An 18,551-nucleotide genomic window follows, 5' to 3' on the forward strand; every position below is an offset into this window, starting at 1 on the left:
TGGTGAAATGAAGCGAAGGCAGATTTCATCAGGTCGTTGCCGGCAGGAACAGCGGAGCAGGGAAGTGCACATCAATAAAACATGGCACTTTTTTCCGAGGGAGCTGTAACGCTCACATCAACAACGGTCCCCTCGTTTGTCTGCGTTCACAGGGACTTAAATGGGGGAGGGGGGGATGTGTGTTTGTCCCACAATTGCTTATCAATCCAATACAAACTTGGTGTGAATTATTTACGTTATGTACCTTTGGCTGATCTTCCTCAGGACCAAAACACAGTAAACATGGCAAAGAGCATCCAGAGAAGTGGAACAAGGGAAGCCAAGGCGAACAAAAGAAAGCAGAGAAACAAAAAAAAACAATAAAAAAAAAAAAAAAAAAAACACGGTCTCGGACTATCAGGATCCATTATTAGAAAGGTCTTCAGCATTGTAATCACTTGGATCTCCTTGATCCTTTTTAAACAAAACTGAAGGGAAGACATCCGTGGCAGAATGTCTAACAGGGAGACATGTTCCCTGTCTTGGCTGACAGACGTGACGGGCCTGCGGGGCCGTGTCCAGCGGCGTGCCCCCAGCGAGCCTCGCACAGCAGGGTTATTCATTTCACCTCGGAGTGGCGCGTAACCGGATCATAACTCCCGGCCCGTAACCCGATCATAAAACACCGGCCCCTTAAAAGACGGGGACACATGCGGGGGCACAAAGGGCCCTTGTGTAACCCTGTTGTTTATATTCCCTGCACTGTAATTTGTAAAGCCTTATAAAGAACAGGAGAGGGGGGGAGAGGGGGGTGGGGGTGGAAACACAATCCAGTGCCACTCTAGGAGCCCTTTGGCAGGAGAGGCTGGGAGATGGAATGGGCCTAATGCTTTTATCTGGCAGGCTCGAGTGAGTAAACATCACTCTCTGTCCGCCGCTGATGCGGCCATTTAATTACACGCACATTTTCCGTATCCTTCATCTTGACAGAGTTGAGCTCTGTTTGCGCTTCAAAGGGCGACGGTCTGGACGCCGGCAGACCTGAAGACCCCTGGAGGCCCGGAGTGGCCACTCAGAGTGTCTCGTCCTGCTCGTCCTCTCGTGTGAGGCAGCGCTGTAGCGTGGAGCTGCAAAGATGGACTACCTTTAGCTCCTTATCTGAACTGCTACATAGATATTGTAACGTAGCCTGATAGTTGGCCAAAATCACCCTAGTTTAGGAAAAGGTGAAGAAAATCTTATGAAAAATATTAAACAAAATGCCCTCTTTTCACCGGCTGTTAAGACATTAGTGATCTGAATCATGAGTCAATTGACAGATGAACAAATGAGCAGAGATGGACCTGTTTAAACAAATGTGAAAAAAGTTCAAGAATGACAACCTGAAGAATGCCATGGAAGTCTTTCTTGGTCAGTTCAACTTTAAAACATCTCTTTGCATGTGTATCACCCTTGTGTATTACAGACACGTTCCACCACACAGGTCCTTGCTGGGCACAAAACTAAACAACTATCAAAACCCCTGGAAGTTTCCACTGTCTGCAACTTATGTGATTGCAGATCAGAGTGGCATGTGTCCTCAAATGAAATGCCTTGAAGAAAGTGTGTGTGTGTGTGTGTGTGTGTGTGTGTGTGTGTGTGAGAGCAGTGATGAGCATATGGCCTTCATGACTAATTCAGAGGCATTATCTGACAACGGCCGTGCTGCTGTCTCCACAGGGCCTGGGCTGCAACAAGGCAGACCGAAAATGTCAATCTGCACACTCGACTGACGCTCAGGTGCGCAAACAAGGCAGGACTGACCCGATCCCACCCTGTGCTGAGATACACTTGTGCATGCGCACACACACGCAGAGTTACACACACACATGCACACAGAAAGATCGACACACACACGCACACACACAGAGTTACACACAAACACACACATCCAGAGATCGACACACATACGCAGAGATCGACACACCATATGCATATTTGTGTGTGTGTGTGTGTGTGTGTGTGTGTGTGTGTGTGCAGACAGTGCTTCCATGTGATGTGTAAGAAAATAGCACGAGTGAGGCAGCAAACAGTGACACCCAGTTCTTCTCAGCGCTGCAGGTGCCATGTCCAAGCTCAGGCAGACGCCAGAAGCAGCAGCACTCATGGCTAATTCATGGGCCGCCTAGCTCATGCGCTAACGCTAATGCCCCAGGCCAGAGACTCACAGCTTCTCACAAGAGACAGGGCTGCAGGGGTCATGACTCACAGTGGCAGTCTCTCTATTACAGAGGAGAAACACTGAGCTACATAGTGTAGGCTTCTGTAGGCCTATCACCAGACTACGCCACCCCTTGAGCTAAACTGGAGTAGCAAGGGGAACTCCGTCCCAATAATGGTCCAACACAGGTTCTTTGGAAAAATATAAAAGATTACGTTTATTCTTGTTTCTCGTAAAAATAAGGTGTCACTTTGGTCGCCAATAAATAAATACATAGACAATACATTAAATGGATTTCATGGGAATGACCAAGCCGTAGGATTAGAATCCGGAGCCACTGGCACACAGACTAACAGGGGGCCTGCCTCCAATACCACACACTAAGAGTTCATTAGACACACCACTGCAAGCGCACCACTTAGGCACATTAAGAAAAAGGGGGTTCACACTTCACTGCATTACACCGCACATCATATCAAAGGTGAAAAATGATCCTAGAGGAAAACCGGCCAACCTGTAATCTAGGCTAGGGCCCAATCAATACCCAGGCTATTGAGGGAGGGGAATGACACAGGGGAGACAGATAACAAATTAACGAAACAAACAAAACAAAAAGAAACCCTCTAACCTGTGGCTTACAATATCCTCCTCACCACATACATACTACTAGGCCCCCAGGCTAGAGGAGAAAACAAATATACAAGCAGCACCCGGAACTATAACCAAACATAAGAGAACAGCAGCCGACTATACTGTATAGCTGCGTGCTCCTATAGCTTCTTCGCTGTCTAAGCAGCTGCACCCGAGAACGTGATGCACCTAGCGTCTATACGCTGCCAGTAACCACAATAACCACCGCACTGATACACTACCGTATTTTCCGGACTATAAGCCGCTACTTTTTTCCCACGCTTTGAACCTCGCGGCTTAAACAACGATGCGGCTAATTTATGGATTATGATACCTGTGACTGTATACGGTGGCTTTGTGTTTACGGTGGCTTTGTGGAGCTAGGATGCTAGCATGGATGCAGCCGCATGGATGCTTAGCTCCACGCGATTTCTCAGTATCTCTCAATAACTTAACTAATGTCAAAATAACCACAGTCTACCAGCGTAGACAGAACACAACTCAAAACACTTTAGAAAATAAAATAAAAGTTTACAACAATACAAATCCAGTCTTCAAGTTCTTTAGCTCACTGGTTTCAAACTAGCGTCTGTCTTCAATCTAACGTTCTAGCTTCTGATTGACTCTTGCGACTGTGCGCTCTTAAAGCAACAGTGCACTACTAACTGGCAAAACTAACTATTGTATTAGTTTTGATATTCATTTTAGCCTGTGTAAAGTTAATTTGTTTCAATGTTGCGGTAGGCACCTGCGGCTTATAGACATGTGCGGCTTATTTATGTTAAAAATAATTATTTTTAAAAAATTCAGTGCGTGAGGCTTATATTCAGGTGCGCTCAATAGTCCGGAAATTACGGTAACTGCTACTGACAACGTTGCGTTGCATGTTAACAGGGTTTGGAGTACAGTTGGTCAGGAAGACGGCTCAATGCGGTCCTGTCGGCATCCGCTCAATAACACGCGTGTCGCTGAAGACAACACTCCAGAACGTGGCTACACTCCACAATCAGCAATGGACGGCTACCGGCATAAGGACTAGGGGTTTCTCTCGATTCTCTCTAGAACGATTCTGTCTCGATTCAGAAAAGTTCATAATCGATTTTTTAATAAAAAAAAATAAATTACATTTTTTTACACATCCATTTTGTGTTGAAATGCAAGCTGCATCGATTATTGCATTGTTCATTGAAAGTCATAATTGTGACAAGGAAAAGCTTTTTCTCTAATAAAAAATAGATTTTCTTTAATTATCAAACACAAAGTAGGAAGTGATTTGAGACTCTGAGTAGCAAACTCAAATGTTTTAAAAATCGACATGCATCGATAATCGTTTTATCGGTTTAGAATTGATAATCGATAATCGGTTTAGAATCGATAATCGGTTTAGAATCGAATCGTTGACCACTGAATCGGAATCGAATCGTGAGGTGCCAAGAGATTCCCACCCCAAATAAGGACCCAAGGTGTCTATATCTATGCTTGTCTAAACTAATTGGACACCAATCCAAGCTAGTGACGTAAACACGTAAGAAAGGTGACAGAGGTGAAGCAAAATAAAAGTTCCCTACACCCATTGGTCCCACCGGCTACAATAGGAAAGGATCTGGCTAGCATCAGTGGCACAGTAAAGACTCAAGGGCTTTGGAGAAATAGTCACGGTCTGCACAGAGAGCAAAACCATGCGTTTGCACTGACTATTACTGCTGTGGTTTAGAGCTCGAACAATTCATTTCAAATAGTTAGCTGTTGCACCAGACCTGGGTAAGCCTGATGGTGTGCTGTGGATGGAGAAGTGCTTTTCCACAAAGACATTCACACCTGCACTGTGAGCACTGGCCCCTCTCTTCTCTCTCTCTCTCTCTCTCACTCTGACTCTCTCTGACTCTGGGCAACCACGGTTCGGGAGGCGCGGGAGCTGTTGATGCAACAAAATGGGAGCGAGGACTATTTAGCGAACTTGCAGAGGCAAAACAAAGCGTGAATAATTGATGGGCCCTCGCTCTCACTCGCCGGCGTACCGCCTCACTCGGGCTCAGCCGCCGCCACGCCAGAGTGACTCCGCTCGCCTCTCCAACTCCGAGGGGACCCGGTGATGTCGGTGATGCCACTGACGCCACGCTCTCTCTCTCTCTTGCTTCCTTTCTTCCCCTTTCCATCTCTCATCACCCCCCCCCCCCTCACTTTGGCCCCCCCTCTTTATCTCTTTCCTTCCATCTCTTGCCGCCACACTGGCGGTGTGGCAACACTTTGCTCTTTTCTCCCCCCCCCAACCCCCTCCTCTCCCCACCACCCTCCCTTTTTTGCACAAACAGCCGTTTAAATAATGGAGGTGGTCAGGGTGGCGGCTGCATTAATGAAATATGCGTGTGTGTAAGTGTGTGTGTGTGTGTAGGGGAGAGAGGGACGTGGTGGCGGCAGGAGGGTGTAGGAGCAGCTGTAAATAATTCAGTTGTCAAATATCACAGTGATGATCACGCCAAGGACAGAGCAGAGTGGCGCCTCGGCCACCTGCCATGAAACACACACACAGACTTAAAAACACACACACACACACACACACACACACACACACACACACCACCTTCTCTTCCTACCTTCAGACTGACTACTGACAAGGGACAGGCAAGACAGACAAACGGACAGAAGGAGGGAAGGGGAGGGGAGGGGAAGAGAGAGAGAGAGAGCGAGAAAGCAAGCAAGCAACTTACTTCTTGGACTTCTTTAGAGTTTAAGAGTGTCAAAACATAGCTCAGCTCCACACAGAAATAGAACTCCACACAGAGATGGGCCTCCATCTCTCCAATTTGTCCACCCCTCTCCCCCATGTTTGTGTGTGTGTGTGTGTGTGTGTGTGTGTGTGTGTGTGTGTGTGTGTGTGAAAAAGTGTTTGAGAGAGAAGAAGTGTGACTTTCTCCTCTCTGCTTTAAGCAGCTCCTCTGAACAGACATTAGCGTTAGAGGTTTAGGCAGACTTGTAAGGGGGCAGCCGGTGCAGCTGGTGTAAAGTGGGGCAGGTCAGCCTGGGGCTTTCAAGGCAGACACTGGAGCTGGCACCGAGTGATTGCACGGGTAAACACACTCAAGGGCCCAGATACCGCAGACGACCATTACCCTCTCTCTCTCACACACACACACACACACACACACACACACACACACACACACACACTTACAGGCTCTCACAGGAACACCATCACAGCCCCTACTGTATTTATTATACACCACATGCATGTCTGAACAGAAGACATGATAGAATAATAAAAGAAAACAAACAAACTGGGTGACATATCAGTCCAATAGGATGAGCAATTCATGCCGTAGGAGGACTGAAGCTAATGTGGAGACGAACGCCAAGGGCTGGCAAAAAAAAACATGTCAGGCAATTGTCTACCGGGGCTGCTTGATGGCTGAAAATGGACCCACATCACTTAACTGCTACACTTCTACAAAGTGTCTTGATAGGTCATAGCCTTGACGGTGAATAAACAATAGTGGGCCACTTTTGACACTATACAGTAAATTAATGTGGACCATGCCTTGTCCAGTGCACACACATGCTTCCACCCACACATAGTGCTCACTGTGCAGTGTGACACAGTAGAAATGACACCACGCTGCAGCTTAGAGACAGTAGGGGCATGTGACTGAGGAGCCTTAGGGAGGTCTGGGGGGAGTGTGGGGGGGGGGGGGGGGGAAAGAGTGCTGAACTGTACGGCTGTCGTGTGTCTGGTGTCTGTAGAGTGTACAGTGACACACACTCAGTGTGCAACACACACACACCTCCCCCCTCCTAAAACACACTCCATCACCGACCCCCCCCCCCCACCACAGGCGCCAGCTCTGGCGCATCTTCATAAGCAGACAGCGTGGCGACATCACCCCCTAATGGCCCTTATCTTAATCTGGTTTAAAAGCGTCTTGCGTTTCTCCTCCCGAGTATCCTCACCTACACACACGACTCTCCCCCCCCTTCCCTGCCCTAAATGAGTCTGATGGTCGTCTGATGGTCGTCTCCACGGGCCCATCCGTCTCAGGGCCCCTGTCTCTCTCTCTCTCTCTGCACAGAGGAGTTGGAGCAGGTTCTTGCTTTTGCTGACCCACAGCCTGAGTGGCGGGACAGAAGGGGGGAGATGGCAGAACATCCAGAGGTTTGGGAGCGAGAGCGAGAGCAAGAGATGTGGTGGAGGAGGAGGAGAGGTAGAGGACGAGACATTTCGCCTCGAGCTGGGTTTGAGCTAAAGACAGAACACGGAGAAACAGGTAGAATGAGAGGCTAGCTGTGTCCATCTCAGCTCTCAGCTACAGGGGCTGTGAAGTGTCAGGGGCAGTGTGTGCGTGTGCATGACGGCCACAGATAGGGATCATGAAGAGAGGTACTGAAGGGTGATCCAGAGACTACAGCCCCCCCACCCTTCACACACACACACCTCAGACGGGACTCTGTGGCTCCTGTCGTTCCACTGGCTCCAATTAATCCCCGATCTGTGGGGGCTTTTAGGGCTGCGTGGCAGATTAAATATTAATCCAGCCATGTGGGAGTCTTACATGAGCATCAATAATGAAAAGGTCACACATACAACACACACACACACACACACACACACAACACGTATGCTGTGGCAGCCCTACACACCAAACGCAAAACACTCATCTTCACTAGTGCATGTAAAGAGGTGCTTACATGACATGTTATTGGATCAGTCCAGGCTAAAAAAAAAAAGAAGGAGAGAAAACAAACAAAAAGTCCTCCTTAACATGTAAAAAAGACAAAGTTACTAATGGGGACAAACATCAACATGAAGACTCGCACTCTCTCTCTCTCTCACACACACACACACACACACACACACACACACACACACACACACACACACACACACACACACACACACACACACACACACACAGGACATTTGAGAAAGTTAGCACGCCCCTCTGAGGAGCAGCAGTAATAAGCCACTTGAACTGGGATCAATTATTCATGGCAAAAACCATAACAAACAAAGGAGGACAAAGTGTTTATCAATGGAAGCCCATAAGTGAGCTCCTTAGGCGAAAGGCAATACAGGAGAGGGGAAACAGCAGCCTGTACTTTGGGGTTTGTCTGCTACGTGTTATACATTACACCTGTTTGAAGTGGTTGAGAAGGCCATCTGCTGTAGCAGTGAGGAGAGGAGGCTGCTTCTACAAGAAGAGAGAAACTAAACAAACTAAAACTCCTTAGGATGACCTCCTAGGTGTGTTTTCAGCCGTGTGGAGGAGGAAGTTTCCTACGCATTCAACACCAGTGAGTGAATGGCGTTTCAGATCCTCCAGTGATGTAGAGATGATGGTTAAACTGTGGTCTTGAGAGCCCCCTTGTGGTCAGCTGTTTGTACTGCTAACAGAGGTTTGAGATGCAAGTGTCTTACTGATTGCTAAAACTGTACAATGTAACCTTTAGGCAGGGGGGGTGGTCAAAGATCTCTGGGTGTCCTTTCGCACGCATGTCACACGGCAGCATGATGCAAACAGGCATCAGTGGTAAAGTTGCAGCCAGATTTAATAATTTAATCTGTCCGCTAAATCCTTATGAACACCTGGTACATGTAATTTAATGTGAAACATGCCAGTTCCAGACACATGTGCATGCAAGTGTTTTTAAATCAAGGATAAAAAAAAAAAAAATAATATTTCAGATTTCATTTTTTAAGTATCTACAAAATATATGTTCAGAAATACATGAGGCCAAGCCTGACACAACAGGACAGAGATAGAGAGAGTATGAAAGCGTGTCCTACCTTGTATGAGGGCAGGAAGCAGAGCACGCCGCGGGCCATGGTCTGGCACACGTGCAGCAGCAGCGCCCCAACCTCGTCCTGGAAGGTGAATGTCTCCGCATGCTGGAAGGTGGCACACAGCTTCCGGCCCTGGGGGCCTGTGCCAAGGGTGCCAACCCACACCTATGGCAGAGAGCAGCACTCAGTGAAGAGCAACACACACACACACACACACACACACACACACACACACACACACACACACACACACACACACACACACACACACACACAGGGTTCTCTCATCCTCGGACAATAATATGGAAGAGAATGGAATGAAAACTCCAATTTGTGCAATTCTTTGAGGGTGAAGCCATTTGTGGCCTGCCTACAGCATGTCAGTGTCAGAGTCACTGGCTGGTCTGTTCAAGCAGAGAGTGGCTCTGGTTTGGGTGCGGATCTGATCTGGGACCTGTGCATCTGTGAATCTATGTCTTCTTTCACAAACACCTGTACACCCTTTCCGTACGTGAACAACACTATAAGATTAAGAACAGTGACCTGGGACTTTTTGATGACGTGGCTGGCCTCCAGCTGGATGGGGAAGCTGGCGCCCAGCTCCGAGGAGAAGGAGTCCATGGGGGAGAGTGTGCCGGAGGTCAGCACGATGCTGTGCACTGAGCCGCTCAGGTCCGAGAAGGCCTGGAAGAACATACACAAACATGTACACGCGCACAGAATTTATATAATGAATTTTGTTTTCACTTTTGTCATTTTGACAGACTACAGTTGTGTTTCTTGTCTGAAGTTCTACTTCATTCTAATGCAGGTATTAATAAAGGTTAGGTACAGATGCATGTTGAAATCACAGAAGCTAATATTGCTGTGTGATTTACTGCAGCAGAACTAAAGCCTTCTATCTGTTAAAGGCGTGTTTCTATGGCTCTCACCACAGCAGGACTGAGGCACCAGAAGCTGAGCGTGTGCACAAGGGTCTTGGTGCGGGTGCCTCGGTTTCTGTTGTTTCGGCGCTGCGGCCTGCCGAAGAAGCCCTGGGCGTCGGGCACCTCGGGTTGGACGGTCCAGGCGTAGGTCTGCTGCAGGGCCACCCGGTAGTCCTCAGCAAACCTGCGGGGACAGAAAGAGACGGTCTTAACAACCGTTTGAAACGCTTCACTAGAATCGGAGAAAAATCAAGAGGACAGGTGTCTGAAAAGATGTAACCCGTAAGAATCAATCGTTTTCCACATACGCAAATCACGAGATGGCACACACACACACACACACACACACACACACACACACACACACACACACACACACACACACACACACACACACACACACACACACACACACACACACACACACACACACACACACACCTGCTCTCCTGTCTGTAGAGGTAGTCGAGGACCATGAAGAGGCTCTTGAGGACAGACTGGGTGCTGGAGCTGATGGTGGGGACCGTGATGGTGTCCTCTCTGCCGTTCACCAGCCCCACACGCTCCTCCTTCTCCAACACCGCTGCCAGGTTCTTCTGCAGGGTGACAGAGCGGACTGGGGGTGAGTAACGTTAGGAAAGAAAGAGTGAGGGGCGAGGGAAAGAAAACAAAGAACAAGACCAAGGGAAAGAAGAGAGAACAGCAAAGAGGATAGGAAAAGATGTGAACAGAGAGGAGAGAAAACTGAGTAAAAGATGAGGAGAACAGATTATGAAAGAGAGGGAGTTCAGATATGAAGAAATCACTCAGTGCCCAGAAAGAAGAAGGAGGGAGAGAAGAGAGACAGAGTGTGGGACCGGGCGAGCTGTCTTGTCTGACCTGCAGCATGCTGAAGGTGGCTGCAGTGATGCCCATCTGGTGGAAGATGCCCAGCACCTCCTTCCCCGTCCACACCTTACAGGAGCTCTCATACTCCCTCTCCTTCAGGGCACCGCTGCTCTCCTGCACCCAGCTGGACACACACACACACAAAATCAAATCAAATCAAATCAAATCAAATCAAATCAAATCAAATCAAATCAAAAAGTCATCAGATCACTACAAGTACTGAAGCATCTCCAAGCACAAGAAGCTAAACTGTAACTCTCTAAATGTAGCACGCAATACTGTGAGTCGAGTTATATAAATATAGAAATAAAACCATATGGCAGCTGAATATGGTAGAACAAATAAAAAACAGTAATGTTGTGCTTTGAACCAATCAGCAGCCACGTACTTGGTGAGGCTGCAGCAGAAGGCCAGTAGGGGGTTGTGGTGGGTGGGGCGGATGCCGTGCTTCATCATGGACTCCAGATCCTCCCGGGCGCTCAGCAGCTCGGTCTGGTTGAGCGTGTAGCTGGCACTCTCTCGCGCACAGTCCTCGATGTTGTGGGCCTCGTCCAGCACCACGATCTGGCCCTTCAGGTTGATTTCCATCTGAGGGGGGAAAGACGAGGACGAGAAGGTCAGGGGTCACAGCTTACTCAAAGTAGAGTGGGTGTATAGTGTGAGGTTTGTGTGGAGAACTCTGTAACGCGTGACCTGAATCCACCAAGAGAAGACTGACAAAAACGGTGTCATAGACATGTTCTAGTACACAGAATATCCTACCATTAGCCATCGTGACAGTGTCTTTTTACCATTGCTGGGAATTGTCAAACAGCTCTCCAAATTGTAAACGCTATAGAAGTTTCTGTTGCTATGCTATCATGTTAATAAACACTCTTAGCATCCAATATTTTGAAAGCTGCGACAAGGACCAATGGTAACTTGACCCTGTTATACATCAAACACATCCCCGAATACCTCATGTCAAAGGCAAAGCAGGCGGGAGATATGCATTACTAAGAACAATAACGTCTGCCATCTCTTCTCATATGAGGAATTCCTGGAAGATTAACTCTTAGACAGGACCCCCCCCCCCCCCCCCCCCATGTTCCCAACCCCCAGTGACTCACACTCTCACGAATGAGGGGGTCGAGCAAGTAGTTGTACGGACAGAAGACGATGCAGGCTTCCGCCATGAGCTCACGGGCGGCGTAGTAGGAACAGGAGCGCAGCTTGGTGCCCAGCTTGACCAGCTCCTCGATGTCCCAGGCCTGGTGCAGCCCGTGCACCCGCTGCAGCGCGCTCTGCTCACGCATCTTGTGCACGCCGTGGTAGAATTTGCAGCTGTGGCCCTGTCCACACACACAGACACAGAGACACAGACACACAGACACACACAGACACACACAGACACACACACACACACACACACACACACACACACACACACACACACACACACACACACACACACACACACACACACACACACACACACAGCTTTATACATACAGAAAAACACAAGACCACAAGCTGGCTACATACTGTAGTTTTGAAGGGTTAAAGGGTCCAAGCATGCCATAAGAGATAGGGTGGCGCTATTACAAACTGAAATTTGAACACCTCGGATTAGACTTAATTCAACTGAAAGGTCGAGGACTAACCATCACACTTGCCATGTTTCACCATCAGTGACTGTACATAAAGCCTCTCTCTCTCAGGTCTTAAGTCTCCTTGCTGAGAGCTTGCTTCGGCTGTCTGCACCCTGTACTACAGCGTCAGGCAGAGCTTAGCCAGGGGCCCGAGAGCAGGATTAACTCCGATGCCCGCTCGTCCTCCTCGGGGGAGGTGATGACGGCCGGCACGGAGGAGTGAAGCCAGCGTAGGCGCTGCCACACAAGTGGCCTCGCGGCACTGATTTCAGCGCTCTCTGGGCCTGCCATGACAGTCTGGAGGGGCTTTACAGTTAGGCGTTCAGTGGAGTGGAGAGGGCAGGAGGGATGGGGAGGTGAGGGAGGGTTTGTGGGGTCAGCCAGGGGTCGGGACTGGGGTGGAGTGGGAGCACATCAGAGACGGTGCCCGAGGGGGATGGCGTTGGGTTCGGCGTGGCAGAATAGCCTGCCCCCCACCCCCCGCCCGTTCACCTCAGCCCTTCTTTCATGTCATGCGCGACACGCTGGAGTTGTGGTGCGGACACCTCCGCTGACAGTCTAATGAGCAGCTCGTTACGCGAGCCATGATCTTCATTGCCAGCCCCTGCCTCTGGCACAGCCCAGCCACCGCAGACGATAAAAATATAAAAAATCCCTCTCTCTCTCTCCCTCCCTCGTTCTCTCTCTCCGACTGGAAACAAAGTGCTTTTGAAGGATGCCAGACGAGGAAAGTGACAAAAAGCTCTGTGTGACATGACAGCTCGGGGGTTGGGGGGGTGGGTATTATCACTTCTAATTGCCGCCCGCAGCTCAGGGTGACAGGGATTTCATTTGCTGACGTTTAAACTGCGGGGTTAGTGTTACAGTGGCGCGGTAATCCACTGCCACTGCCTGTCTTCTTCCCCTTACACCTCTTGTCCAAGCACGAGCGAAAGAGACAGACAGTGGAGAGAAAAGAGAACAAGAGAGAGCTTAAAAGCCAAGTCACTGGAGGATGGGAGGGGGGAATTAGTGTCGCGTTTGTCCTCGTGCCTACAGGGGACGTACAGGAAACTGGGTGTCTGTTTCTGAAGTGGTTGAAGGCGGAGGTCAATCTCAGTTCAAAAGCCCCCCCCCCCCCCCCTACACTTCAGAACTCCAACTATCAAAAAAGGGGGTAAGAGAGGCTGAACTGGCTGGCCCACATCTAACCTGGCCTTAGAGGGGGGAGAGGTCACGACCTGAGCTGTTACCGTTCAGGTTCTCTAAAGACACACTAATGGAGGAACTATATGGTACAAATCACAAGAGAAACCTGAGGGTTAGTAGCCAGAGACAGGCCCTCCTCCTCTCTGAGGAGTCAATGAGGAGTGCACCATCCAGCACTGGATTTACCATCTTACAGGCCCTCCTCAAACTGTGTGAGGAGTCAATGCATTTGGGCCATACCAGCACTGGATTTACCTGACTAAAAGAAAATGTGAACCGACAGTGTGACAATGTGATGAATAAAACGTGTAAACAATGTGAGGTGGAGAGAGTGTGTGTGTGTGTGTGTGTGTGCGCGGTCCTGGATCCTGGACAGCTACTGCCCTTCTCAGTATACAAGGAAGAATGCTACAGAGTACCTCATAGTCTAATATGCAATACCGCCAATTAAGATGTTATGTCCAATTTTCCTATTTTCATAAAAAGCTCTGAACACAAAAACATTTGTGACCTATTGCTCATTTTGCCAGTCACCAGGCAGACCTGTGCAGTGTGAGCTGTGTGTGTGTGTGTGTGTGTGTGTGTGTGTGTGTGCGTGTGTGTGTGTGTGTGTGTGAACCCGCTGAACTGAGGCAACCCTGCAGGCATCACTGTCTGGGACTTCTGCTCTCTGCACCCTTTCATCTCTACTGAGGGTCCCCACATCCCCACATGCTGACAGACACACGCAGACAAAAGGCCTGAAAGTGTCTGAAGAAGAGGGGCCCTCTGTCTGCCTGTGTGGCTGTGCCTGTGTGGCTGTGCGTGTGTGACTGTGCGTATGTGTATGTGTGTGTGTGTGTGTGTGTGTGTGTAATGGGCCACGTCATGTCTCATGACCCCCGTGCTCTGGGTTTCATTTTTCGGGTTTCTGCGGGACGACGAAGACTCACGTCCTTGGAGTCGAGCAGCTCCTTGCAGCGCTCGTTGCGGTTGGCGTGCGGCGCCACCTCCGGGTGCACGCAGCTGTGGTTGCGGCTCGACAGGATGGTCATGGGCGTGCCGGAGTACAGCGTCCGCTTCAGCTCGTGCGCCACCTGCGTGATCTGCTTGTGCGTGCGCGTGCCGAAGAAGATCTTGGGGATCTTCCTCTTCTCCGGCTCCCCGCCCGGACCCTTCTCTTTGTCCCTGGGCTTCTCCCCGCACCCCGGACCCTTCCGTCCGCCTTTGGCCTCGGCGCAGGGGCACAGAGAACAGGACACGGGGGACTAGGACACAAAGAGAAAGGACATGGACGTTAGGACACATTCAGTACACCGGCAAAACAAACTGACGTAGAGAGGGGGGGTTAACAGGGCTATCCATCCCCTGCTTTATGAGCTGGGCCTTTTGTTGCTGGTGAATGTATAGATAAACAGAAACAATGGGGGAGAGGGCTGCTGCACTCGGTTCAGGTGACCTCTACTGAGGCTGAAAGCTTAGACGCGGCCATTGTTGGAGACCAAAGACCGAAGACTCTGATTGGCTGGCCGTAATTGCAGTAGATGGTAGGATGGTATTCACACACACACACACACACACACACACACACACACACACACACACACACACACACACACACACACACACACACACACACACACACACACACACACACACACACACACACACACACACACACACACACACACACAGGCCTGAGGCTGTGCTGTAACCAATCCCTCATTCTGTATGAGTGGCTTTAAGTGGGCCACTTTCTACCCATTGAGCGGCATGTCAAACACACCTCAGCCACTCATGTCAGCCCTCGGCCGGTGCCAACTGCCAAGCGGGCACGCTGCCTTCACAGCCCCTTACCGCACCGTTGACACACAGCACACTGGAGTGCCATGACCACATTCACCGCACCGCTGAACAAGATTGTGTAAGACTGACAATGCAAGGAACTGGCTAAAATACTCAGTATCACAACTTAGGAGTCACAATAGGCTCTGCTCGAAGTAACTTACTGATTGCAAAACCAGACTTGTTCCCACAACCATTTCCTGAACAGGGAAGAATTATGAGTTTCCGTTTTGTGGATTTTTCTCTCATCATTTTCTGCGTGGTGAAAAGCGATCCCCTGCTGATGAATCTAATTGGCACCTGCTGAAAAGGCCCAGTGGGCTTAGTGCTGCTTCAGCCGGCTCAGTAATAACAAACCATCGACACCCTCAGCCTGTTGCTCTTTTTCCACAGCTTCTCCCGCCTTTCAGCTAAAGCTGCAGCGGTAAGATTAGCCTTTATAAACAATTGGCCGAGTCAGGGCGCGCGTTACACCTCAATACCAGGGATCAAGCTGTCTCTTAGCCCTCGCCTCACTGAGGATGTGGGCTCTGGTTACCCGAACTCCTTTCTCAGCCGTTGTTTGCCATTAAATATTACAATGCGTGATAGAATGGAAGCTGAATGCAAGCTGAATGCAATCGCTCGCTTTCGCTCTCTCTATCTTTATTTTTTGTCTCCCTGGTGAGACGTCCCTCTGAGGGATAAAGGCTGTGCTGATTTGCCAAATAAACAGAGAGCTCTGGAGAGAGAGAGAGAGAGAGAGAGAGAGAGGGAGAAGGAGAAAAAGAAAAAGAGAGAGAGAAAGAGAGAGTAAGAGAGAGGGGTTAGGGTTACGGGCTTGGTGGAAGAGTTACGCAGCCACATCCCCGACTCCACGCAGACCCCCTCCCCGAACAAAAAAAAAAGATCGCCTTACCTGCTGCTAACACATTAAATAGCCAGGTCCAAATATGCTGCCTTCTGTGCTGAATAACAACGTATTCATCGGGAAGGTGGGAGGGTGGAGGGTAGGGGGATGGTGCGGTGTGTGTGTGTGTGTGTGTGTGTGTGTGTGATGAAGGGGAGAGAAGGCTCGTCTTGTGAATGGGGGCCCTTGTCATCGACGGCGCAGGAAACAGCTGACGCAAGGCTATCCGCTTACAAGCTCTCTGCCACCGTTTCGGCCCCCGCCGCCCGCCCCCACTCTCCGAGCGACCAGGAGACACCCCTGGAATGCAGATAACGGACGCCGCTGGCCGGCCCCATCACCCTGGACACATCCGCACTGAATATCGCATTCTTTCACTCTCCTATACCCCCTTCCCACCCAAACTCGACCCCCTAACTCCATATCACATAAAGCAGCACTGACTTCAATCAGATTTCATAAGGGACCAACAGTGGGGGGCTTTGTGCGGGAGTGTCAGCCTTAACGTGTCAGGCCGCGGTGCTGAATGAAGGGGGGCAGTGGCACTGAACGGGCCCAGTCAGAGCAGCATCCACGTCTCCTAGACATCTTAAAGACAGCCTCCATATTAGGTTCTCTTAAAAGGTATAGATATCTACACGCCAAGGGCCTATGCCAGGTTCTCTCTCCCTCCCTCTCTCTCTCTCTCTCACCCTTATTCTCTCTTTCTCCGGAGAAGGTGTGTAACAAGATCACCGTTTTACTCTGGCTGGGCTGAGTACACGTACGTACACACACACACACACACACACACAGAGACCCTCCGGACGGCCGAGAGTGCCGGCATGGCTGTGAGAAACGTGGTTTTCACACAGCCGAGGTGTAGAGAGCAGGACCTGTGTTGGGTTGCACCGGCTGAGCCGCCGCGAGCCGGCTCTGGTGGCGCGGCACAGGGAAGCGGGACAGCGAGTGGCTTCTTGCGTCTCGGTGCCAGCGAAAGGCTTGGCTTTCAGCGGCCGGGCAGGCAGGCGAGAGGGAGGGGGGGGTGAGAGGTACTCTGAAGCCTGGCACCAGCACTGGGACACCTGAGAGAGTGAAATCTCACACTGTCGCAGCTGGGCCCCGGCTCCCCTCCTCACTCCTCTACCTGCTGAATGAGCTTCCAGGGGGGGCTCAGGGGCTGACCAGCCTCTCCGCTTTTCTTCCATGGTTGCCCCTAAAGACCTCCAGAGCCCCACAGAGACCCCCGCCTTCACCCCCCACCCCTCTGAAAGCCTCCCAATCCCATAGAGCACCTGTTTGTCCCCCTCGAGCGCGGTCACCAGTGGGTGAAGTTCCATTCAATATTTATCCCGGGCTTTCACAGATCACTGCCAAGCAAGGCAAACCTCTTAATTAAACTGGAGCTCGCTTCAAAGGGCCCATTGAAGATGTCAGTCAGCGCTCGCGGGAGGGAGGCGCGGTGTCGGGTGAGAGAGTGAAACCCGAGGCGACCCTCTCTCCTCACTCTCTCTCTTTCCCTCACCTTCTATCTCTCATTTTCTCTCTTTTCCCCCACCTCTCCACAGCCAGCAAAGGGCCCGGCCGACCCCACAACCCCATCCCCCGCCCCGGCCGCTCGGCCTGCTGCACCCCCACTCCACCCCCCTTTGTAACAGTCTGCCAATCCGCAGGAACGTGTAACACTAGTCATTCCCGGCTCCTTTTGTGGCCGTTGTAAGCAATATGTTCTCCTGTGTGATGGGTGAGCACATTGACACAGATTCCTTTCAGCGCGGCCTCCCTCCATACCTGGGGTGTTTGTTACAGCGCGTCTGATTGAGCCCTGGGCCCTTTCTGCGCGATAGGGATCACAGCGGGAGGCTCAGCCTTCTTTTCCACAGGTATGATATGACGAGCTGCTTGCCACCGCCATCTCGGCTAACTTAGAGCACAAAGCCTTGGATCATGAAAACATTCTGCAGCAGATTAATGAGAGGCCCCAAATGCCTTTAATTAGCTGCCTTTCTGCCTCACAGGCTTTCTAAGTGTGTTCAGGAAAACCCAGTGTTTGCTCAAAGCTGGCTCCTAACACTTTGCATTTATAAACATGGCATCAAGTTCAACAATCACCCGTTAAGAAGAAACTGCAGTAACAGTCTAATATCAAGAAAGGCAGCCCAGATCAACCGAAATTTCACATATTTGTTTGTCTCTTCTGTACCATACATCATGAAATCCCGAAGGGGAGAAAATATGAAACCGTGGACTCTGCTGCCATCTACTGGACCAAAAAAGGTATTTCACAAAGACTCAACCAACCAACCCAACCTGGTTCAACTCAATCAATGTTGTATTAAATGTTTCTTTTGTCATGCATCTAACATTATACCTATCAACAATAGTTCATTCACACCTCTGCCTCTCTTTCTACATCTACAACAGAAAGACCACAGTACTCACACAGCACTCTGGTGAAGGCAGGGCTCCTTGTGCTCGGGCCTGGGAACTCAGCTCCATGGTCCAGCTCTGGGCCCTGGGCACCTGCCTCTCTGCCTCAGACTCGTCATCGATGAAGACCACGCCACGCTCTGCACCGCGGCCCATGCACCTCCGCTTACTGGTCTATCAGGAAACAAGGGGAAGGGATGAGTACACCAGG

General features: G+C 50.2%; 1 protein-coding gene across 3 annotated transcripts in view; it reads right to left on the reverse strand.

The window, feature by feature from the left end:
- brip1 (BRCA1 interacting helicase 1) overlaps positions 1 to 18,551 on the reverse strand; it is a 34,291-nt gene that overhangs the window by 12,400 nt on the left and 3,340 nt on the right. For all 3 annotated transcript variants that reach the window (XM_031573605.2, XM_031573604.2, XM_042708722.1), the window contains 9 exons: positions 18,353 to 18,514; positions 14,151 to 14,465; positions 11,509 to 11,730; positions 10,788 to 10,987; positions 10,391 to 10,523; positions 9,953 to 10,107; positions 9,518 to 9,695; positions 9,129 to 9,269; positions 8,589 to 8,750 (listed from right to left, as the gene is read on the reverse strand). In XM_031573605.2, the coding sequence (XP_031429465.1) occupies positions 8,589 to 8,750; positions 9,129 to 9,269; positions 9,518 to 9,695; positions 9,953 to 10,107; positions 10,391 to 10,523; positions 10,788 to 10,987; positions 11,509 to 11,730; positions 14,151 to 14,465; positions 18,353 to 18,514 (1,668 nt within the window). The remainder of the gene's footprint in view (positions 1 to 8,588; positions 8,751 to 9,128; positions 9,270 to 9,517; positions 9,696 to 9,952; positions 10,108 to 10,390; positions 10,524 to 10,787; positions 10,988 to 11,508; positions 11,731 to 14,150; positions 14,466 to 18,352; positions 18,515 to 18,551) is intronic.

This window comes from Clupea harengus, chromosome 9, assembly GCF_900700415.2.
Source record: "Clupea harengus chromosome 9, Ch_v2.0.2, whole genome shotgun sequence".
NCBI classification, from domain to species: Eukaryota; Metazoa; Chordata; class Actinopteri; order Clupeiformes; family Clupeidae; genus Clupea; species Clupea harengus.